The 25501-nt window shown below is 41.1% G+C and overlaps 1 protein-coding gene, 1 long non-coding RNA gene and 1 other non-coding gene across 11 annotated transcripts in view; 1 reads left to right on the top strand and 2 right to left on the bottom strand.

Moving 5' to 3' along the window:
• Positions 1-281: 281 nt before the first annotated feature.
• Positions 282-6490, bottom strand: LOC118400573 (uncharacterized). 4 transcript variants are annotated; one of them, XR_004829043.2, is made up of 5 exons: positions 6415-6490; positions 2657-2736; positions 2329-2539; positions 1995-2212; positions 282-1418 (listed from the first exon to the last, which is right to left on the bottom strand). It is a non-coding gene; the product is annotated as an uncharacterized LOC118400573 (long non-coding RNA). The 4 variants fall into 4 exon arrangements; XR_004829042.2 differs by adding an exon at positions 6016-6128 and having other exon boundaries at positions 282-2212; positions 6415-6444; XR_004829040.2 differs by having other exon boundaries at positions 282-2212.
• An 11300-nt stretch (positions 6491-17790) lies between these two features.
• The window catches only part of LOC118400572 (tensin-2-like), a 69084-nt gene continuing 61373 nt past the window's right edge, over positions 17791-25501 (bottom strand). For 5 of the 6 annotated variants that reach the window (XM_052473937.1, XM_052473939.1, XM_052473938.1 and 2 more), the window contains 6 exons: positions 25144-25221; positions 22737-22805; positions 22231-22399; positions 22025-22093; positions 21602-21631; positions 17791-21306 (listed from right to left, as the gene is read on the bottom strand). In XM_052473937.1, coding sequence (XP_052329897.1) covers positions 21156-21306; positions 21602-21631; positions 22025-22093; positions 22231-22399; positions 22737-22805; positions 25144-25221 — 566 coding nt within the window. In that variant the 3' untranslated portion in view covers positions 17791-21155. The remainder of the gene's footprint in view (positions 21307-21601; positions 21632-22024; positions 22094-22230; positions 22400-22736; positions 22806-25143; positions 25222-25501) is intronic. The other variant, XM_052473941.1, reaches the window with a different exon arrangement.
• trnaq-uug (transfer RNA glutamine (anticodon UUG)) lies at positions 18830-18901 on the top strand. Its single transcript has one exon. It is a non-coding gene; the product is annotated as a tRNA-Gln (tRNA).

Below are 25501 nucleotides of genomic sequence, written 5' to 3'. Positions count from 1 at the left end.
TGAGCGTTATTGGTGACCATTGCCTGACCCTGGGCTGTGACTCTAACCCCCTCTACAGGCCATAACTACATACAATTGACATTTTATGGGCATTTCTGAAGAAACTTTCTGTGCTTGTTCCAGCTGTCAAAAAGTATTCTATACTAGTGTGAGCAGATGAAATAATGGGATTACCAGTGGGTTAGGATAGTAGTTTGGTGTAACATTATGGGAAGACATGATCAGCTTTTACTGTGCTACATGTAAGCTGTTCCACACTTACAGATAGAAACAAAAAACAATAGCATGTATTTGCTTTAATCATAGAATAAGGAATGACAGTTACAGTATGGCTTTGTATTTATATGTAATTGATCAGCAGTCATGTACATAACTGTATTCTTAAGACAATAAGAGCTAATGATTAACAAATCAAACATATCTACGAAAAATAAATAACAGGTTTATACTCCACTAAGCTTAGACTAAATCAAATCAAATGTTATTGGTGGCATACACATATTTTGCAGATGTTATCGCAGATGTGGCGAAATGCTTATGTTTCTAGCTCCAACAGTGCAGTAATACCTTACAATAAACACAAATCCCGCCCCCCAAAAATTTTTGCAATATCAGAGTCCGGAATACATATATATATAAAAATAATGGTATGTATAGTCAGTATATGAATAGAAAAGGTGTGTACAGCAGTAGTTATATAGGATGAGCCTTAACTAGAATACAGTATATACATATGAAGTGGGTAAAACAGTAGGTAAGCATAATTAAAGTGACTATGTCTTTAAGGTATAGGGCAGAGTACTAGGTGTTTTTGAATGTTACGTTTGATCAAGTCACTATAATATCTTAACTTGTTTTCAAGCAGTAGCTCGGTGGTTGATTCAACATTGTATAGTAAGAAACTATCAGCTCTAACTATTTTTCCATTGTCATGGCACAATCTTTAGAGAAGTTACAAAAGCAAGGAAAGACTGTCTCATTAAAAGTTTGTGTGATTGTGTGTAGTTGTGTTTTATTCATAGGATCAGAGAATGACAGCTCTCCTCTGTCCCAGTCCAGTTTCACTCTGATCCTCCGGGGTGTCTGTCTCACTGTGAGGGGAATGGTTGGCTTTGGTGGGGATTCTGCTGACTATTCACCTTCAGAATTATAATCCACTGCGTATACGCTGTACAGATTCTGTGATCACACCCAGAGCCCATGCGTTTTCCCCAACCTCAACATCCCAGAAGTGTGTCCCTGAGTTAAAGCCCTCAAAATCCAGGACAAATGCATGATCAAACCTCTCTGTGATGTCAGGAAGCTTTTGAGCCACACCGAATCTCACGCTGGTCAAATCCTCAGACAGGATAAGACTTGGGTGAGCAGTCTTGGGGTTCAGAGTCACAGAAGCTAGACAGGAAGTAGACTGTCAAGACCTGGGTTCAAATACATGATTTATGTATTGGGAGTTTTTTCAAAAACATAGCTCAAAACAACTACCCTATTTGAAGTATTGGAATGTCTACTTGTAAAACTCTACCAACAGGTTTTTGAAAGTGTTGTCAAAGACTTTCCTGTTTCCAAATACATTCCAATATTCTTAAATCACTATATCTAGATCAATGGATGCTGCTGAGAGAAGGATGGCTCACAATAATGACTAGAACGAAGCGAATGGAATGGCATCAAACAAAAGGAAGCCATGTGTTTGATGTCTTTGATAAAATCCCACTCATTCCGTTCCAACCATTACCACGAGCCTGTCCTCCCCAATTAAAGTGCCACCTGTGATCTAAATACTTTTTTAAACATGGATTTTTCAGTAATTGAAGCACTGCATTATATGTAATTGATTCAGGCCTAGACTCTAGAGGGCGCTTTCACGCAACACCTTTTTCGTCTTAGTCCAGGACCAAGCAGCGTCTCACAATTGCATACTTTAAAAAAAGGGGCATTATGTATTCACTTAAGTTAGTAAATAAATGTGTTCATTGTAACATAATCATACTCACTATATTGAAAAACCTCTAACAATTTCCTGTATCTTCACACATGATCTATGCAGGTTGCCAAGATGCTTGGCCACATGGATCAGTGGTTCTGAAACCTTCTCTGGATTCGGCAGTGTGCACCATCAGTTGTACTGTGGGGTTGGCATAACTTTGTTAAGAACCACAGAGAAGAGAGACAAGAGGCAGATCACTTACCTTTTCACTGTGGCCTTATAGTTCTGCAGAAGAACAAAATACCAAATGAATAATACATGTAAACAGTGCAATACATGATATCAAATTAGTTCATCAATAAATGTATCTCAAATAATATCAACAAGTTATTGGTTCTTACATGCAGGAATGAGACATCTTCTGCTTTCAGCTCCTTCTCTACGGCTCTTTGTCTGAAAGTGATGATATCCCTCCGCTCATCTCCTCAATCATCTCACTGTTCTTCTCTTCCTTCTTCAGAGTAGCTAGTCTGGCTGCCTTTGTCCTCTCAAAGTAACTGGTGAAGCTTCTCAAACTCCTTCTCAATCTGCCTCTGTGTCCTGGGCCTGTAGCTGGAGGCCGTGAGAGAAATATGTCAAATGTACTTGAATATAACTACCATTCTTACATTCAGTACACAAACTCACTTCTGAGCAGTTGTATTGAACAGCATTATTCAGCAAACTCACCTTAATTTATGTTTCATCACAGGTTAGTCACAGCAGCTTAGAATGATGGTACAGGGCTTCAATGGAGTTGTGAGTTCCGCCTGGAATGAAAAATGGACACTACTTTGAAGAAAGTCTATTTGGGTTTTTATTACTTTATATAAATATGCTGGTATAAAATGTCCAAACCTCAGCAGATTGAGGTTGTAGTCATAAATGTATTGAACTACAGGTAATTCAACTAGTAAATTGAATTACGTTTTGCAGTAGCTTCGTGGTAGATTAACTAAATTCAAATCTTGGCAGTGTTTTCAGTAGTTCATTACTTAGTGGTGTATCTAACTACTAAAGAACGACACTACTTTTTTTTGCTAAAATGTAATAGAAGTAGGCAAGAATTTCCTTTCTTTTTCGACATCAGACCCGTCTTATTCTCTCACTTGAAACACTGTGTGTGAAACACTGTATACATCTGTCATCCTCATTGAAAGCAAGTCTAAGTAGCAGTAGCTCTGTTCTATGTGTGCTATTTCTATCCGTCTCGTTCTGGCTGAAATTACATTTTTGCATCTACCTATCAATTCTGAGATTTGTTGGTATTTTGGCCCATTAATATTAGTATGTTCAAAAAGTAAACATTAAAATGTCAAATTTTGTTTATTTATCCTTTCATATATTCTCCAGACTTGCCCAATTTATTTTAAATCAGATTTTTTTTTAAACAATTTGACATATGTATTTAGTATTTTACAGATTGAAAGCTGAAAACAGTATTCATCCACAATCTGTTCTGGACAAGTCCGGTCCTAAAAGAAGGATTGAAAATTGAAAAACACATTCGACACCAGAAAAGCTCAAAACGCAAACTTGAGTCTGTCGTCAAACATCTGGGTCCAAAGTAAAACAGAACGGTCAGTTCTCCTGTGTACAGAGCCCTTTTAATATTTTGCGCGAAACCACCAGACCGTTCTTTTAATAGCCAGGGATTTGCTCAAATGCAAATACTGTACGTGCATATTTAATCTGATATCACCACATGTGCATATTTAATCTGATATCACCACATGTGCATATTTTAATACAATATGCTCTTTAATTAATTTGTACTTTTATTTCTGTTCTGCCTTATTATTATTCGACCATGCTGGTCATTTATGAACATTTGAACATCTTGGTCATGTTCTGTTATAATCTCTACCCGGCACAGCCAGAAGAGGACTGGCCACCCCACATAGCCCGGTTCCTCTCTAGGTTTCTTCCTAGGTTTTGGCCTTTCTAGGGAGTTTTTCCTAGCCACCGTGCTTTTACACCTGCATTGTTTGCTGTTTGGGGTTTTAGGCTGGGTTTCTGTACAGCACTTTGAGATATCAGCTGATGTACGAAGGGCTATATAAATAAATTTGATTTGATTTGATTTGATTTCTTATTCTTATCCGTATTTTTTAAAACTGCATTGTTGGTTTGGGGCTGTAAGTAATCATTTCACTGTAAGGCTGTTGTATTTGGTGCATGTGACTAATAACATTTTATTTTGATTTGACAATATTTCAGAGAAATTTTAATTAAAAAACTATCAAATTTGTGTCTACATTCAACTGGTAAAACCTGATTGCGATATGATTATGGGGGACAAATACCCTCAGGTGCGTGCGGTGGCTAGCCGTAAGTTTCGTTTTTGCGTCTTTTACTTTCGGTTTTGTACACCAGCTTCAGACACTGAAAATACTTATATTTTTGGTTATACCATGGCATTGTTGAATACTTGTTTCTGATTGGCAGTATAGAGCGTGCATATTTAAACGGTATAATTCATTAACAATAGTTCCTTCTTACATGTTATATGTTTGAGCTGCTTTTGAAAGCAAACGTCAAATTGCTTTCATAACAGCAAGCTGGGACTGATGGTTTGGTTAACTAAACTAGCGAGTCTGTTTCTTTGTTTGTCTGTTTGTTTATCAAGGCAATGTAAATTACTGGTATGAAAGGGATATCTCTCTGTAAACTTTCTAAATAATGCTACTTCAAATAATGCTGGACGTTGAATGTGTTAAATTACAGCCATGGTTCTCTGGGATAATGCAACTCGTTCTCTGGGAAATAATGCAACTCCGTTCTCTGGGAAATAATGCAACTCCGTTCTCTGGGAAATAATGCAACTCCGTTCTCTGGGAAATAATGCAACTCCGTTCTCTGGGAAATAATGCAACTCCGTTCTCTGGGAAATAATGCAACTCCGTTCTCTGGGAAATAATGCAACTCCGTTCTCTGGGAAATAATGCAACTCCGTTCTCTGGGAAATAATGCAACTCCGTTCTCTGGGAAATAATGCAACTCTGTTCTCTGGGAAATAATGCAACTCTGTTCTCTGGGAAATAATGCAACTCTGTTCTCTGGAAATAATGCAACTCTGTTCTCTGGGAAATAATGCAACTCTGTTCTCTGGGAAATAATGCAACTCTGTTCTCTGGGAAATAATGCAACTCTGTTCTCTGGGAAATAATGCAACTCTGTTCTCTGGGAAATAATGCAACTCCGTTCTCTGGGAAATAATGCAACTCGGTTCTCTGGGAAATAATGCAACTCTGGGAAATAATGCAACTCTGTTCTCTGGGAAATAATGCAACTCTGTTCTCTGGGAAATAATGCAACTCCTCTGTAATGCAACTCTTTCTCTGGGAAATAATGCAACTCCGTTCTCTGGGAAATAATGCAACTCCGTTCTCTGGGAAATAATGCAACTCCGTTCTCTGGGAAATAATGCAACTCCGTTCTCTGGGAAATAATGCAACTCCGTGGAAGGTTAGTTACACTCCGCTAGCGCGTCGTGTTCATTATTTTCACGTTGTTCATTATTTTGCATAGAACGCGTAACCTCTTGTTCATTAACCCTTAATGTTAATTATTGAAAATATATTTCACAGCGGCTTAGAATGATGGTACAATGATTTTCTACACTTGCTTGTTTTGTCACAAACTGATATTAGGCTAACTAATATCTGACTCCAGTGATCTGTTCTTGCAATTTAGTCTATGACATTTACATATTTCACGAAGTAGTGAAATACTTTTTCAAACATTACTTTATTTAGCATTCAATGTAGCTTAACTTTTTCCAGTGTTAGGTAATTGTTAGCTTTGGTAAACTACAGTATATTTTCAGAGTAGCTTCCCCTACTTTATAATTCTGTGCATCTTCATTGATGGGACAGAACTTGTGGTTTGCATGTTGATGTTTTTTAAAAGTATGGCACACCAAACACACTGGCTGTTTATCATACCAACAGAAAGGTTAGAGTTTCTCGCCATGCCGACCACCTCAGACCCTCTCATCTGAGAAGCCCACACACAACTTCTTTAAAACCAGGTTAAGAAGGTTCTACCTTTGAGGATCTTCTACTGCAAACGGGACATTCCCGAGATGCCTTTTTGTCTCCATAATTCCTTCAGACCGTCTATACAGAAGATGTGGCTACTCTACAAGAGTATGGGATCCCTGAAGATGACACAGGATAAATCATCTTATTGGAAGCGATTTTCTTTAAGAAATCCCACCCTTTGGCGATATTCTGTAATGGCCTCTGAAGGAAGCAGTATACTTCAGTTTTGTTTAGTCAGACGTGCTTTCAAATCTCAGTATTGATGCAGTTTCCGTTCAGAGTTGCTATCTTGTAGTTGTAGAACGTCGGTTACATTGTATCGTATGTACAACTTTTAGCCGATACAAATATAGATATCCCCCAAACTCTTCCCGAATGACACTTCAAACAAAAACCACTCACCCTCATTTTTTGTTTCCTGCAGGGGGCGAAACTGCTTCTTCTTCTTTGACATTATGGCCCTTACACATTTTGTTTGTGCATGCCGCCACCTACTGTGCGGGAGATCACATTTACATTTGAGTCATTTAGCAGACGCTCTTATCCAGAGCAACTTAACAGTAGTGAGTTCATATATTTTCATATTTATTCATACTGGTCCACCGTGGGAATCAAACCCACAACCCTGGCGTTGCAAGTGCCATAATCTACCAACACAGGACCATGTTACATTTTGTAATAATAATAATAATATATGCCATTTAGCAGACGCTTTTATCCAAAGCGACTTACAGTCATGTGTGCATACATTCTACGTATGGGTGGTCCCGGGAATCGAACCCACTACCCTGGCGTTACAAGCGCCATGCTCTACCAACTGTGCCACAAAAATACAGTGGTGTAAAGTAAAAATAGTTGAAAGTACTACTTGAGTGTTTTTTTGGGGCATTTGCACTTTACATTACTATTTATGTTTTTGACAACTTTTTTTTACTCCACTACATTCCTAAAGAAAATTATGTACTTTCTACTCCGTACATTTCCCCTAACACCCTCTATTCCATAACAATAAAAACATTCCATTAATTTAACCCTAACTGATAATACAAGTGGCTGACTGCCTGGGAGGGGCTGGACTCTTTCTCCAACACTTCTTACCTCTTCTGCAGTAAAACCTCATACACCCAAGTACTTCTCTGCAGCTGCCATCACAACATATACAGTGGGGCAAAAAAGTATTTAGTCAGCCACCAATTGTGCAAGTTCTCCCACTTAAAAAGATGAGAGAGGCCTGTAATTTTCATCATAGGTACACTTCAACTATGACAGACAAAATGAAAAAAAAAATCCAGAAAATCACATTGTAGGATTTTTAATGAATTTATTTGCAAATTATGGTGGAAAATAAGTATTTGGTCACCTACAAACAAGCAAGATTTCTGGCTCTCACAGACCTGTAACTTCTTTAAGAGGCTCCTCTGTCCTCCACTCGTTACCTGTATTAATGGCACCTGTTTGTAACTTGTTATCAGTATAAAAGTCACCTGTCCACAACCTCAAACAGTCTGGTGTCAAAGGACACCAGAAAGAAAAATTGTAGACCTGCACCAGGCTGGGAAGACTGAATATGCAATAGGTAAGCAGCTTGGTTTGAAGAAATCAACTGGGAGCAATTATTAGGAAATGGAAGACATACAAGACCACTGATAATCTCCCTCGATCTGGGGCTCCATGCAAGATCTCACCCCGTGGGGTCAAAATGATCACAGGAACGGTGAGCAAAAATCCCAGAACCACACAGGGGGACTAAGTGAATGACCTGCAGAGAAAATTACAGGCCTCTCTCATATTTTTAAGTGGGAGAACTTGCACCATTGGTGGCCGACTAAATACTTTTTTGCCCCACTGTATTTTCTGTGATTTACGTTCCATTTCTGCTCTACAGTTGATAAGCATGGCAATGAATACTAAGAAGCCAACCTTACTGAAGCACAAATTCACAATGTACCCATCCCTTGACCCATCATGCTGTACTCTGTTCACTGCCTCAGCATATGACACCTTGTATTCTACTCTGACATTGGCAACCTCAACTGGTCTCTCTCACACTGGACACTTCTGATCCCCAGCAACATGGGCACCCCATGACTCCGTTTTCTCCCACCAATACTACACATTCATTTGGCCCATGACCTCCCGTACAATTCTCACATCTCGGGAATCTCTGTCCTACACACTATTGCAACATGACCATAAGCTTGGCATCTGAAACACCTTAGTGGGTTCGGCACAAAAGCTCTCACGGGATAACTGACATATCCTAACATGACTTTGTCAGGTAAAGACTCTGCTTCAAAACTCAAAAGGACAGACAGTGTCTTCTGAGTTTCCTCATGCTTGCCACCGGGTCTGTGTAGCACAAACGGTGGGAGTTACAGACACAGGGAATCTTCCATTTCAGTTGCTCCACCTCAACACTTAACCGCCACCCCAGTAATCACTCCTTTCAAAGGTACCCTTCACCAGAGAGCAAAGCAAGTCACAGGTCTTCTTCCTCAACACACATCTTCCCTCTGCACTCTGCTCTTCTCCCACTTCCAAGCTGTCCATTACCACAACTTTCCTTTTACCAGACTCTTGCAGTGCCTTGATCCACTATATTGTTTGGACAACACGCACTAATGTCCTTTCTCCAATACCCAACTTCTGTTCCTTAGCCCAATTTACTAGTCCAGGCAAACTCTGGCCTCTCCATGCTCACAAGCAGTGGTGTAAAGTACTTACAGTAAGTAAAAATACTTTAAAGTACTACTTAAGTAGTTTTTTGAGGTATCTGTACTTTACTATTTATATTTTTGGCAACTTTTACTTTTACTTCACCACATTCCTAAAGAAAATAATGTACTTTTTACCCCATACATTTTCCCTGACACCGAAAAGTACTCAGTACATTTTGACAGGAAAATTGTCCAATTCATACACTTATCAAGAGAACATCCCTGGTCATCCCTTCTGCCTCTGATCTGGCAGACTCACTTAAACACAAATGCTTTTTGTTTGTAAATTGTGTTGGAGTAAGCCCCTGACTATCTGAAATAAATACAAAAAAAAGCTAAACACTTCTTATACACAATTATTTTTACTTTTACATTTGATACTTAAGTATATTTCAAACCAAATACTTTATAACTTTTATTCAAGCAGTATTTCACTGAGTAACTTTCACTTTTACTTGAGTTATTTTCTATTAAGGTATGACAATTGAGTACTTTTTCCACCACTGCTCGCAAGACAAATAACCAGATGGGTTTTCCTAGTCGATCACCAAACATTACTGTACAAAAAACACCTCACAAGTCATAAAACAAATGATCAGTGTGATCATATACCTAACATTTTTAAATACAATTTCAAAATGGTCAGAGAATAACAACATTGGTAGGGCAATTCAAGTGTAGCCAATGTGCAGTGATAATGTATTGGGCCAATTTGTCACGTTCTGACCTTTATTTCCTTTGTTTTGTATTTATTTAGTATGGTCAGGGCGTGAGTTGGGTGGGCAGTCTATGTTTGATTTTCTATGATTTGGGGATTTCTATGTTTCGGCCTAGTATGGTTCTCAATCAGAGGCAGGTGTCATTAGTTGTCTCTGACTGAGAATCATACTTAGTAGCCTGGTTTGCACTGTTTGTTTGTGGGTGATTGTCTATGTTAGTGGCTTGTGTCAGCACAGGTCTCATTAGTAGCGTCATGGTCATCATTGGTTTATTGTTTTTGTTTCTCTTTTGTATAGTGTTGCAGTGTTCAGTGTTCTCTTTATTAAAATTCACTATGAACACATACCATGCCGCATTTTGGTCCTCTGATCCTTCTCGCCTCTCCTCTTCAGATGAAGAGGAAGACTGTGACACAATTGCTAAAGAACTGTTTTTAATTGGATGCATTTTGACTCAGGAAGTGATGTTGACTCACAAAAAGGTTGTTGACCATTGCCTTAAATAGTCTCATCTGTTGTTAAAGAACTGGATTTTAATGAACTGATTTTAGCTCTGAAAGACTCCAATAAGTGTCCGATTATTTCAGGGCTGTGCCTTCGCTGGGCCACAACAGCAAAAAATTCAGCAGGTTACTGGCATTATACATCTGGCAAAAAGAATACCGTAGCTATGTTGGCATAACTTTTATACATAACTTTGACACCTTTTGGAAACAGAAGATGCTCTAGACAGGAATGACTGAGTCCATCCAAATGACCTTGATGCCTGGACCCTGTCTGCGCATTTCAAGGCCGCGTTCAGACAATTATTCATCAGTGACCCAAGCCCTGCTCTGATAATTGTGTTGCTGAGCTGTTGTAGTGCTGCTGCAAATGTACATTTTCCCAGGAGTGTTGTCAGTCATAATGTAAGCAACCTAATTTATGTTCCTCTTAATGCCTCTGTCAATTCGACAGCTACTGTCAGCAGTAATCATGGGCCTATGAACCTGAGGTATACTGTTAGCACGAAGACTGTTAGGAAGCCCACTGTGAGCAGGTCACCCTGCACTATCAGCTCAAATATCAATATCACTGTAATGTCTACCTCTGATAAGCCTCCCAGCAAAACAATAAAGAAACTCAGAAAAACATTAAAAATATCCCACATTAACATGTGTAGCCTAAGCAACAAGGTTTTAATGAAATAGATAACTTCGTAGAAACAGAGAGCATACATATACTGGCTATCTCTGAAACTCACTTAAATAATTCATTTGATAATACAGTGGTAGCAATATATGGTTCTAACATCTACAGAAGAGACAGGAATGCCTATGGGGGAGGTGTTGGTGTTCATATTCAAAACCACATGTAAAGCTTAGAGAGGATATGATGTCAATTGCTGTTGAAGTAATATGGCTACAGGTTCACCTGCCTCACCTAAAGCCTATTCATGTGGGAAGTTGCTGTAGACCATCACCAAGTGTTAACAGTCAGTAGCTGGATAATATGTGTGAAATGCTTGATAATGTATGTGACATCAACAGAAAGGTACTGTATATTTTCTGGGTGACCTAAATATTGACTGTCTATCATCAAGCTGTTCACTCAAGAAAAAGCTTCAAGCTGTTACCAGGGCCTCCAACCTGTTTCCGGTTATCAGTTATTAACCTACAAGGGTATATGTCGTTCCACTTCATGATTGTGTCCCACTTGTTGTTGATTCTTCACAAAAAAATACAGTTTTATATCTTTATGTTTGAAGCCTGAAATGTGGCAAAAGGTCGCAAAGTTCAAGGGAGCCGAATACTTTCGCAAGGCACTGTATCTAGGAAAACCAAAGTTCCAAAGGCTGGGCCTAATTTAATGTAGAAGAGGTCATACAAGAGGGTTTGTAGTGATTCATATTTACATTTACATTTAAGTCATTTAGCAGACGCTCTTATCCAGAGCGACTTACAAATTGGTGCATTCACCTTATGACATCCAGTGGAACAGCCACTTTACAATAGTGCATCTAAATCTTTTAAGGGGGGTGAGAAGGATTACTTTATCCTATCCTAGGTATTCCTTAAAGAGGTGGGGTTTCAGGTGTCTCCGGAAGGTGGTGATTGACTCCGCTGTCCTGGCGTCATGAGGGAGTGTGTCCCACCATTGGGGAGCCAGAGCAGCGAACAGTTTTGACTGGGCTGAGCGGGAACTGTACTTCCTCAGTGGTAGGGAGGCGAGCAGGCCAGAGGTGGATGAACGCAGTGCCCTTGTTTGGGTGTAGGGCCTGATCAGAGCCTGGAGGTACTGAGGTGCCGTTCCCCTCATAGCTCCGTAAGCAAGCACCATGGTCTTGTAGCGGATGCGAGCTTCAACTGGAAGCCAGTGGAGAGAGCGGAGGAGCGGGGTGACGTGAGAGAACTTGGGAAGGTTGAACACCAGACGGGCTGCGGCATTCTGGATGAGTTGTAGGGGTTTAATGGCACAGGCAGGGAGCCCAGCCAACAGCGAGTTGCAGTAATCCAGACGGGAGATGACAAGTGCCTGGATTAGGACCTGCGCCGCTTCCTGTGTGAGGCAGGGTCGTACTCTGCGGATGTTGTAGAGCATGAACCTACAGGAACGGGCCACCGCCTTGATGTTAGTTGAGAACGACAGGGTGTTGTCCAGGATCACGCCAAGGTTCTTAGCGCTCTGGGAGGAGGACACAATGAAGTTGTCAACCGTGATGGCGAGATCATGGAACGGGCAGTCCTTCCCCGGGAGGAAGAGCAGCTCCGTCTTGCCGAGGTTCAGCTTGAGGTGGTGATCCGTCATCCACACTGATATGTCTGCCAGACATGCAGAGATGCGATTCACCACCTGGTCATCAGAAGGAGGAAAGGAGAAGATTAATTGTGTGTCGTCTGCATAGCAATGATAGGAGAGACCATGTGAGGTTATGACAGAGCCAAGTGACTTGGTGTATAGCGAGAATAGGAGAGGGCCTAGAACAGAGCCCTGGGGGACACCAGTGGTGAGAGCGCGTGGAGAGGAGACAGATTCTCGCCACGCCACCTGGTAGGAGCGACCTGTCAGGTAGGACGCAATCCAAGCGTGGGCCGCGCCGGAGATGCCCAACTCGGAGAGGGTGGAGAGGAGGATCTGATGGTTCACAGTATCGAAGGCAGCCAATAGGTCTAGAAGGATGAGAGAAGAGGAGAGAGAGTTAGCTTTAGCAGTGCGGAGCGCCTCCGTCATACAGAGAAGAGCAGTCTCAGTTGAATGACTAGTCTTGAAACCTGACTGATTTGGATCAAGAAGGTCATTCTGAGAGAGATAGCGGGAGAGCTGGCCAAGGACGGCACGTTCAAGAGTTTTGGAGAGAAAAGAAAGAAGGGATACTGGTCTGTAGTTGTTGACATCGGAGGGATCGAGTATAGGTTTTTTCAGAAGGGGTGCAACTCTCGCTCTCTTGAAGACGGAAGGGACGTAGCCAGCGGTCAGGGATGAGTTGATGAGCGAGGTGAGGTAAGGGAGAAGGTCTCCGGAAATAGTCTGGAGAAGAGAGGAGGGGATAGGGTCGAGCGGGCAGGTTGTTGGGCGGCCGGCCGTCACAAGACGCGAGATTTCATCTGGAGAGAGAGGGGAGAAAGAGGTCAGAGCACCGGGTAGGGCAGTGTGAGCAGAACCAGCGGTGTCGTTTGACTTAGCAAACGAGGATCGGATGTCGTCGACCTTCTTTTCAAAATGGTTGACGAAGTCATCTGCAGAGAGGGAGGAGGGGGGGGGGAGGGGGAGGAGGATTCAGGAGGGAGGTTCAAGTTGAAGTCATATGTTGAAGATTCCTATGTTGAAGATGTAAAGAATATTTATAGATCTATAATACATCTATAATAGATGTAAAAAGTATTTGTACAATGGATCCCCATTAGTTCCTGCCAAGGCAGCAGCTACTCTTCCTGGGCTCCATGAAAATGAAGGCAGTTATACAATTTAATAAAATATTACAACACATGAAATGTGTGCCCTCAGGTCACTAATCTACTACCACATATCTACAAAACAAAACTGTGTGTATAGTGCATATGTTATCATCCGTGTGTATGCATGTGTCTGTACCTGTGTGTGTCTCATCACAGTCCCCGCTGTTCCATAACGTGTATTTGTATCCATTTTTTAAATCTAATTCTACTGCTTGCATCAGTTACTTGATTTTTAATAGAGTTCCATGTAGCCGTGGCTCTATGTAGTCATGTGTGCCTCCAATAGTCTGTTCTGGACTTGGGGACTGTGAAGAGACCTCTGGTCGCATATCCAGTCCTTAATTTGAGCCGGATCCTGTTCCACCTCTCAGTTTTGGACTATTTTGTTCTGGAACCTATCCGGTACCTCTCGTGGCATGAAAAGTCATTTTCACTTTTCGCAAAGTACATTTTTTATTTAAAGTGATTGAAGTTTATTCGAGTTGACTTTTCATTAATTCCCCTGCCCCCACAAAACAGGTTATGTGAAAAAGTAGATTTTCAGCCCTGGCCTAATATTCTATAAATTGATTCGGGTTTGGTCCCGGGTTTATGGTTTGCGCAAAATTGTAACCTATGTTTGAGACCAAAGCTTGGTCTTGGCTGTGTTAGAAGCACACAAGTAACTCTTACATAACTACAATGAGATTAACTTTTTATGATCTCTCTCCCTCTCTGCTCTGATAGACTGCAGCGCCCCTGATAATTTGAAATACATTTGCCAAAATTATAGAATTACTGATGTCTGTTCAGAATTAAATTAAATCATTCAGAATAGCCTACTACACCATGAGAAGGAATGTATGCACACATGACTGTAAGTCGCTTTGGATAAAAGCGTCTGCTAAATGGCATATATTATTATTATTATTATTATTATAATTCACCCACAGAGGATCAATAGCTTAATCTTTTTTTAATAGCCTAGCTGTGGATTGTAGCCCAATAACAAGGAATAGCCTATAGTCGGGAACACGCTACAATCTAGGAGAAAAAGCAGCATGCAGACAAAATAGAACTTTTGCAATATTTCAAATACAATCGGGGGAAAACACAGGTTGGAAAGCTCACTGGTTACCATAACAACACCCACCCGTAGCCTTTCCTTCCAGTTCTATGCTGCCAATGACTGGAATGAATTGCAAAAATAGCTGAAGTTGGAGATCTCCCTCATTAAATTTAAGCATCAGCTATCTGTACAGTTTACTGATCGCTGCAGCTGTACACAACCCATCTGTAAATAGCCCATCCAACTACCTACCTCATCCCCATATTGTTTAATTCACTTTATTTGCTCTTTTGCACACCAGTATTTCTACTTGCACATCATCATCTGCACATCTATCACTCCAGTGTTAATTTGCTAAATTGTAATTACTTCCACTATTGGCCTATTTATTGCCTTACCTCCTCACGCCATTTGCACACACTGTATATAGACTTTTTCTATTGTGTTATTGACTGTACGTTTGTTTATTCCATGTGTAACTCTGTGTTGTTGATCGTGTCACACTGCTTTGCTTTATCTTGGCCAGGTCTCAGTTGTAAATGAGAACTTGTTCTCAACTGGCCTACCTGGTTAAATAATGGTGAAATATATATTTTGTTTTATCAGCTAATGTCACTTTTTGTGTTAACCTCAGAGCTTATTTTCACCGTTAATTTATGAATGGCTGAACAAACCAGAATGAATGAATGGCTGAACAAACCAGAATGAATGAATGGCTGAACAAACCAGAATTAATGAATGGCTGAACAAATCAGAATTAATGAATGGCTGAACAAACCAGAATGAATGAATGGCTGAACAAACCAGAATTAATGAATGGCTGAACAAACCAGAATTAATGAATGGCTGAACAAACCAGTTTCATTTCCAGTTTTTAGGTTGAGGATGACCAAAGACAGTACAGTATAAATTCTATGGCATTACAGTAATTTGACCCATCCTACCCTTGCACCTTGACTTTCTGATTAGTTTAGCGCGGCATGTGTTTAATTTAACACGGCACGTGTATAAGTACAACCAGTTAGCACATTTCCAAGTTTCCTAGTTACGACTAAGCCAGCTGGCTGACGATACGGCACTTTTTCTGAAAGATGCTAACCAAATTCCCATATCGATCAATGTGATACAATCCTTTTCCAAAACGTCTGGTCTATATCTTAACATTAATACATGTGAACTCATAGTTGTCAAAGATTGTGTGACACCTTCATATTATGGTATTCCAGTAAAATAAGAACTTCCATATTTAAGCATAACCATTACAAAGGATCAGAAGTCAAGAGGCTTACTAAATTTGAACCCTCTTATTAAAAAACCCCAGAAGAAGCTAAATCAATGGCTACAGAGGAACTTATCTTTAAAAGGTAGAGTCCTAATAACCAAGGCTGAATGTATCTCTAGACTAACATATGGCTCTCTATCTTTATATCTTAAAATAAGCAAGGAGATAGACCAGATGCTTTTCAACTTTCTGTGGAGAAACCGTACCCATTAGATTAGAAAAACTGTTGTGATGAACACTTGGTGGACTTTACTACCTTAAATAATACTTTTAAGATCAATTGGATAAAATAATTCCTAAGAAGACCCACTTCTATGTGGAATTTTATTTCTTTATCATGTCTTCTCTACTTTTGGTGGCCAACTTCATGTTGGTTTGCAATTATAATATTGACAAAGTTCCAGTGAAACGTTCTGCTTTTCATCGGCAGGTTCTTGTCATGGTCCTTAATTTATAAGCATAATTTTTCTCCAACACTGATATTATATATGGAATAATCGGGATATATTGTATAAAAATACTTCTTTGTTTTTACAATATTGGTCCTGAAATAATATCCTATTTATTTATTTATTTTACTAGGCAAGTCAGTTTTAAGAACAAATTCTTATTTTCAATGACGGCCTAGGAACAGTGGGTTAACTGCCTGATCAGGGGCAGAACGACAGATTTGTACCTTGTCAGCTCGGGGATTTACTTGCAACCTTTCGGTTACTAGTCCAACGCTCTAACCACTAGGCTAACCTGTGAGTCAACTGGTAAATGCAGAGGGACTTTTACCACATTATAAGGAATTCTTATCACTTTACAAGATCCCTGTAACACCTAAAGATTTTGCAATTGTTTTAGATGCCATTCCCTCAGGTGTTGTTTTATTATTCAGGAACGTGTCAAGACCTGACCCCCAGAGCCTACCTTCTATTGACCCTGTTGACTCATCAGTAGGAAAGACCTGACCCCCAGAGCCTACCTTCTATTGACCCTGTTGACTCATCAGTAGGAAAGACCTGACCCCCAGAGCCTACCTTCTATTGACCCTGTTGACTCATCAGTAGGAAAGACCTGACCCCCAGAGCCTACCTTCTATTGACCCTGTTGACTCATCAGTAGGAAAGACCTGACCCCCAGAGCCTACCTTCTATTGACCCTGTTGACTCATCAGTAGGAAAGACCTGACCCCCAGAGCCTACCTTCTATTGACCCTGTTGACTCATCAGTAGGAAAGACCTGACCCCCAGAGCCTACCTTCTATTGACCCTGTTGACTCATCAGTAGGAAAGACCTGACCCCCAGAGCCTACCTTCTATTGACCCTGTTGACTCATCAGTAGGAAAGACCTGACCCCCAGAGCCTACCTTCTATTGACCCTGTTGACTCATCAGTAGGAAAGACCTGACCCCCAGAGCCTACCTTCTATTGACCCTGTTGACTCATCAGTAGGAAAGATATGACCCCCAGAGCCTACCTTCTATTGACCCTGTTGACTCATCAGTAGGAAAGACCTGACCCCCAGAGCCTACCTTCTATTGACCCTGTTGACTCATCAGTAGGAAAGACCTGACCCCCAGAGCCTACCTTCTATTGACCCTGTTGACTCATCAGTAGGAAAGATTTGTTTCTCTTTTGGTCCATTCAACAACAGAGCGATACGAACCGTGTTTCAGCAGGATGTTGTATCTATACCTTATGTCATGCCTTATTGGAATGGATGTATTGATAATATCTATTGGAAAAAAGTTTGGATGTTGCCACACACATACCTACTTGTTAACAAAATTAAGGAAGTTTCCTTTAAAAGTATTCATAAATATTATCCTGCCAACCACAATATGAAGAAGTTTAAGGAAACCATAAACTCAAAATGTTCCTTTTGTAATGACCACCCAGAAACAGTGTTGCATCTTTTTTGGCATTCTATTCATGTAAGAAAACTGTGGCAAGACATCAGTAGGTTTATAATTGAACACATTTATGAAGATCTTACACTGTTGTGGAGAGATGTACTGCTTGGATTATTTACTTACAATAGAAATACGCTGAAACATTTTTATGTAATTCATTTAATTATTCTTTTGGCCAAATTTCATATTCACAAATGTAAATTTTACAAACAAAACACCACATTTTCTTACCTTACAAAAATAAATTGAACTGAATTTTAAGACAATGAAATGCTCTACTAACAAAAAAGCTGTTAGAATTATAAGTGTATGTATTTTATTTTTATTTTACCTTTATTTAACCAGGCAAGTCAGTTTAGAACATATTCTTATTTTCAATGACGGCCTGGGAACAGTGGGTTAACTGCCTGTATGTCCCTTAAAGTCCTTGTGTAATGTGATATTTTACCCCCTAGCCCCGCCCCAAGCCCAATTGTCCTTTGTATATTATTTATACTTCCTGTATTGATTTGTTGTTAATAATAATAATAATAATAATAAATAGTTACGACCTTAACGTGAACGCGGCATCTATCCCACTCAGAAGGGCTGTATATGTCAGCTGCAACATAACCAGGGCCGGAAGCAATACCATCATGAACATGCATCATACACACTTGCAGCGCAGCTAGCTACGCAAATTGAACTTTCCTAGTTGTATGCCGTATTATGTCCAGCAGAAACCAGTATTCGTCTTCAACATTTACGAACCGTAATGCCTTTTTGGTTCAATGTAGCTAGCTAGCTAACAGATAGCCTAACTATGCTGACGTTAGCTGGATGGTGACGTTTGTTTGCTAGGAGAAACCCTCATCTAGCGATTAAAATTGTGAAAATAGAATCGAGGACGAATTAATTAATAAGATCGGTGTTATTTTCTAGCTGTACGTAGATAACTAGCAGAAAACTACGAGGGGAAAGCTAGCCACTGTTGCTGCTCTATTCAGTAGCTGGTCAACTAGATAATTCGTTTGCTAGCTAACCATGTCTTTTTCTTTTGCCCACATTTAGGCTTGTAATCTTTTTGCAATTCCACGTTGTAAATTGCTGCTGTTAAAGCTGCAACTACAAACTTGAATAGCGTTACTAAAACACGAGCGAGCGAGCAATTTGTTTACGGGGTAGAATAGCAACGACTGTATAACAGCACTAGTTGTAGAGGTTTAAGCCGAGAGCGGTCCTATGGTGTAATGGTTAGCACTCTGGACTTTGAATCCAGCGATCCGAGTTCAAATCTCGGTAGGACCTCGTCCTTTTGATTTAAAATATCCTTCGTCACACAATTTATAAATTGCCCATCTTATTAACATTACAATTAATGGTAGTTATATCTCAGATTTAAATCATGGATGAATGTGAATTTGTGGTCTCATCCATTCTTTGATATCCCCATAAATAGTCTACCACCACAGGCCTATTTTGCTGGATCTAATAAAATCCCAAGGAAATATCAAATTTTTCAGAGGGAATTGCAATAAAGGCAGACATAATTAATTTAACCATTTTATTTACTAGATTTTCAGTTAAAAAAGATACATGTTTTTCTTACACCATGTGTAGGCCTATAAACTTTTTCAGACACTTAAAATATATTATTTCTGTCATGTGAAAAATATGTTTTTTTCATAGAAAACACTCGATAACAACAAAACAGCAAAAAGAGTATAAAATAACCAAGTCTCAATAATGCAGTATACATATACAAAACAAAATATGAGTGCTTGGTTATTGTCTTTGGCTTCAGTGAAACTGATTTGCATACCTAGGCAATTAGACAATACGAATTTGTACCCCTTTAGTGTTGATGGATGACTTTTTCTAATGTGATATTATAGTTGTCCTCAGATTCCAGTAAGTGACTTCTTTCTCCAAGATAACACATTAAAAATAAGATCATACAACTATTCAGTTATGGTCCTTTTCTTGCTGTATCCCATTCTGTGAAGCATGTTGAGCTGGGACTATTTTAAAGCTACAGTTGACTGCATGGTTCATTAGCAGGTTGATTTAATTTGCATATGAAATATAGTTTGATATCATATCAAAAACAAGTTTATCGGGGGAAGGATTCTTTCCTGATTCTCAATGCGAGACCAATATCACTTACATGCTCACATTTATTAATTGCTACACTAAACTGCATAATGCACAATCATTAATAATGCATAAACATCATGTAGAAAAGCTATTTTAAGGTGTGGAAAATATTATTTGGGATATTGTGTGTGAATTAAAAAAAGAAACCATAACAAAGACTATGGACATGTTCATTAGGACACGCAAGGAAAACCTTTCCAACAGCAAGTCCAGGTAGTCCCTCCCTGTTTCAGTTTGTTTGGTTATTAATGAACATGACCCAGGAAATGCTGACCTTTCAGTGCAACTATAAATGCAGTAAAATGACTCCCAATCCGCTTCCTATTTCTGACATTCCATTACACACACATACACACAGTGTATAAAACATTAAGAACTCCTTCCTAATATAAAGTTGCACCCCCCCCTTTTCCCTCAGAACAGCCTCAACTCGTCAGGTCATGGATTCTACAAGGTGTTGAAAGCGTTCCATAGGGATGCTGGCCCATGTTGACTCTAATGCTTCCCACAGTTGTGTCAAGTTGGCTGGATGGCCTTTGTGTGGTGGACCATTGTTGATACAAACTGTTGAGCATGAAAAAACCCAGCAACGTTGCAGTTATTGACACAAACCGGTGTGCCTGGCACTTACTACCATACCCTGTTCAAAGGCACTTACATTTTTTTTCTTGCCCATTCATCCTCTGAATGGCACACATACACAATCCATGTCTCAATTGTCTCCATGCTTAAAAATAATTCTTTAACCTGTCTCCTCCACTTCATCTACACTGATTGAAGTAGATTTAACAACGGACATCAATGAGGGGTCGTAGCTTTCACCTGGATTCACCTGGTCAGTCTGTCATGGAAAGAGCAGGTGTTCTTAATGTTTTGTCCACAACGTGTATTTACTGTATAATCCCCTTCCGGACTGTTTTCTCTTCAAAGAGGTTGACTATACAGACATTGGGTAACATAATACTGACCAACAAAACAAGTGATTTTCCATATCTGCATGTGTGCAAACTGGGTAGTCATTGACACCGTACAGGCTTTTACAAGGCTTTCCTATTTAAAATGACAAATACTTCATAGTCATGAATAACATGATTAAATGAAAGGTGATGGCAAACAGTAACTGAATTGACGTTACAAAATAATGAAATGGAAAATCTCCCCTGGCAGAGGTGGTGTTAATCCACTCAATTGTAGAGGAAAAGCTTAAAGCTATCACCTCAAAAGTTATTCTGTACCTTTGTAATATACCGTCCTGATGGACATGATTGTGCCCAATCCGGTTCCTCACCAGTTGACAGCTGTCTTCAAACATGCAAAAACACACATACCCAAACCACCAATTTCCTTCCACACACCGATTTACACCCAGTTATGCCCTTTCTCTGTGGCCCCTGGGAGTCCTAACTCATCTGCGTTGCTGCTGCTGGGGCCCCAGCATGACCTTGTTGATGAAGTTGACGATGGCCACAGCCGGCTGCTCTGGGTCCATCTCGGCAAACAGGTGACACACATTCTCCGATGTGCTGCCAGTCCGCCTGGCCACGAAACCAAACACCCTGCAGGAGTGAGGGATGAAGAGAGAGAGCGGGATGAGAGGAGGTGAAAGAGAATAGGATGTGTTTTTTTTATCTATGATGGTAGAAAACAGTTTTTTCAATGCACTCTTCTCATGAGAAGCACAGATATGACAGGACACTCTGGAGCATCACATTACTATAGTCACTGTAGCTCTCTTCAGGTTCATTCAATGTAGGGATCTATTTGATAAGAGTCATAATTTTATAAAATGAGAACACTATGATAAATTGCCATGATGCACACACAGTCAGAAGCAGAGAAACAAGCACTTACTTGCTTGACTTGTTATCAGAATTAGTCCACCTGAAGCAGACAGGGACAGACAGACAGGGACATACAGACAACATGTCTTAGATGCATTGAGAAAGAAGAGCAGTCATACTGTCATGATTGTTGTTCTAAATAAAAAAAGGCATACTATACTGTAGTTGCACAATACAGAGATTAATTGACCCAATCCTGAACCACAACAAAGTAGTGTTCAGCCTGTCAAAATACAAGGTCAACATCTCTACACAGCACGTATAAGTCATTGCTCACGACACGTCACATTTCAACTTTCATTCGGTGGTATTCACATGTGCACAAGGTCTATGTCGCAGTGATTGCATATAGGCCTAAAGCCAGAGCATCAGACCCCATTGCTCCATGCGTTGTCTTAAGGCTACTCTAACGTTAGCCTGACGTTGGGCCCACCTCTTGTCCTGAGGATCCACGCTGCTGAAGGTCACACTGTTGATGGGGTAGTGTCTCCTGAAGAAGAGTCTGCATAGTGGTTGTATTCATTAGGCACCAAACGGAAGAAAACAGAATCAAACAAGGAGGGACTGCCTACACGTACACCATGGTCCAATAAGAAAAGCTCATTTTAGTGTTCTGTTGCAAAATGTTTTAAAACACACCTCCTTTGATTGTCGGTCAGTGTGATGCCCTGAGTGGACACTTTGAAGTGGACCATGGTGGTCATGGGCTGAGGGCTCTGGGTCAGAGTGCACCTGGTCGCCTTGGAGACAGCCTGAGGCCCCGTTAGTGACTCTGTCTCCACAGAGTTTAGGTAGAGCACGTTACAGGCTGGATGGAGGGAGGGAGACAGAGAGGGGGAGGATGGGAGAGGATGGTGGGAAGGAGGGAGAGTGAGAGACAGAGATTAGGAATGATGGATGAACAGTATTTCGAGATGTAGATGGGTCATGTCACACCTACACAAGGCCCCACCGAACTTGAGATAAGCTTGCCGAGCTCAATGCATTGATAGAATGTGAGTGTTCGTTGATGTAAATAGGGTATATTTTACTAAGTCATGCTAGCATTCCACTCTGTTTACCCATCTCTCTACGTGGACCTTGAGCGGCCACTACTGGCAAAAGCCTGCATTGCAGCTGTATTTGACCCTCAAACTTTCTCTCACCTGCGCCCTGTTTCAGGAGGTCAGCTGCCGTACTGGTGTTGCTGACACTTTGCAGCTCTCCGACCAGATCTGGAACACCACAATATCGTTAGGATATTTCCCCATGACACCACTAAACCATGCCAACTCTCTGTGTAAGTACATGCACAACACGCATGCATCCTTTGAGGACAATACAGTGCCACTGACACGACCTGCAACGAAAACATGCGGTCTCTCCTTCACTGCAGCCGAGGTGAGTAAGACATTTAAACGTGTTAACCCTCGCAAGGCTGCAGGCCCAGACAGCATCCCCAGCCGCGCCCTCAGAGCATGCGCAGACCAACTGGCCGGTGTGTTTACGGACATATTCAATCAATCCCTATACCAGTCTGCTGTTCCCACATGCTTCAAGAGGGCCACCATTGTTCCTGTTCCCAAGAAAGCTAAGGTAACTGAGCTAAACGACTACCGCCCCGTAGCACTCACTTCCGTCATCATGAAGTGCTTTGAGAGACTAGTCAAGGACCATATCACCTCCACCCTACCTGACACCCTAGACCCACTCCAATTTGCTTACCGCCCAAATAGGTCCACAGACGATGCAATCTCAACCACACTGCACACTGCCCTAACCCATCTGGACAAGAGGAATACCTATGTGAGAATGCTGCTCATCGACTACAGCTCGGCATTAAACACCATAGTACCCTCCAAGCTCGTCATCAAGCTCGAGACACTGGGTCTCGACCCCGCCCTGTGCAACTGGGTACTGGACTTCCTGACGGGCCGCCCCCAGGTGGTGAGGGTAGGCAACAACATCTCCTCCCCGCTGATCCTCAACACGGGGGCCCCACAAGGGTGCGTTCTGAGCCCTCTCCTGTACTCCCTGTTCACCCACGACTGCGTGGCCACGCACGCCTCCAACTCAATCATCAAGTTTGCGAACGACACAACAGTGGTAGGCTTGATTACCAACAACGACGAGACGGCCTACAGGGAGGAGGTGAGGGCCCTCGGAGTGTGGTGTCAGGAAAATAACCTCACACTCAACGTCAACAAAACTAAGGAGATGATTGTGGACTTCAGGAAACAGCAGAGGGAACACCCCCTATCCACATCGATGGAACAGTAGTGGAGAGGGTAGCAAGTTTTAAGTTCCTCGGCATACACATCACAGACAAACTGAATTGGTCCACTCACACAGACAGCATCGTGAAGAAGGCGCAGCAGCGCCTCTTCAACCTCAGGAGGCTGAAGAAATTCGGCTTGTCACCAAAAGCACTCACAAACTTCTACAGATGCACAATCGAGAGCATCCTGGCGGGCTGTATCACCGCCTGGTACGGCAACTGCTCTGCCCTCAACCGTAAGGCTCTCCAGAGGGTAGTGAGGTCTGCACAACGCATCACCGGGGGCAAACTACCTGCCCTCCAGGACACCTACACCACCCGATGTTACAGGAAGGTCAGAAAGATCATCAAGGACATCAACCACCCGAGCCACTGCCTGTTCACCCCGCTATCATCCAGAAGGCGAGGTCAGTACAGGTGCATCAAAGCTGGGACCGAGAGACTGAAAAACAGCTTCTATCTCAAGGCCATCAGACTGTTAAACAGCCACCACTAACATTGAGTGCCTGCTGCCAACACACTGACATTGACACTGACTCAACTCCAGCCACTTTAATAATGGGAATTGATGGGAAATGATGTAAATATATCACTAGCCACTTTAAACAATGCTACCTTATATAATGTTACTTACCCTACATTATTCATCTCATATGCATACGTATATACTGTACTCTATATCATCGACTGCATCCTTATGTAATACATGTATCGCTAGCCACTTTAACTATGCCACTTTGTTTACATACTCATCTCATATGTATATACTGTACTCGATACCATCTACTGTATCTTGCCTATGCTGCCCTGTACCATCACTCATTCATATATCCTTATGTACATATTCTTTATCCCCTTACACTGTGTATAAGACAGTAGTTTTGGAATTGTTAGTTAGATTACTTGTTGGTTATTACTGCATTGTTGGAACTAGAAGCACAAGCATTTCGCTACACTCGCATTAACATCTGCTAACCATGTGTATGTGACAAATACAATTTGATTTGATTTGATTACTTACACATTATACACTCCCAATACACATTCCTCATAGACACGTGCACACCATATACTCTTTTAAATGTAAATATACATTGAGTGCACAAAACATTAATTAAGAACACCTTCCTAATATTGAGTTGCATAATGTTTTGTACACTCAGCGTCTATTTGTATATTGTGTCGTGCACACACACACATAGCCCATGCCATATTGATACAGGTATAGTATACAAAGAGTATCGGCCCCCATTCTGTTTGATACAAAGTGATTCCGTTGAAACACAGGGATTTACCTTTCTCAGGGATGCATAGAGCGCATGGCAGGGAGATAGGGCTGAGTGAGCGCTGGTACACCAAGGCAGATAAACTTCCTAAAACACGCATAGCAGATCAACACAGGTGAAGGAGCGGAGACGAGGAAGGAAAGTCACTTTCTAACTATTTCCACACTACTGAGCCGGGCAGAGCTGTACTGCGCTGACCTGGTTATGCATACACAATAGTTCCTGGAAATGTCCTGTGAAGGATAATGTGAAATGAAATATCTGAGCCAGCACTGAATTCCATGATAGTGTAAAAAGGGTATGAAAGCAATGATAAACTTAATTGTGAGGCTAACAGTGACATCTGCAGGACAGAAATAGGACTCAC

This window comes from Oncorhynchus keta, chromosome 21, assembly GCF_023373465.1.
Source record: "Oncorhynchus keta strain PuntledgeMale-10-30-2019 chromosome 21, Oket_V2, whole genome shotgun sequence".
Taxonomy (NCBI): domain Eukaryota; kingdom Metazoa; phylum Chordata; class Actinopteri; order Salmoniformes; family Salmonidae; genus Oncorhynchus; species Oncorhynchus keta.
Note: the sequence above shows the minus strand (reverse complement) of the source record. Positions and strands in the feature narration are given on the sequence as shown.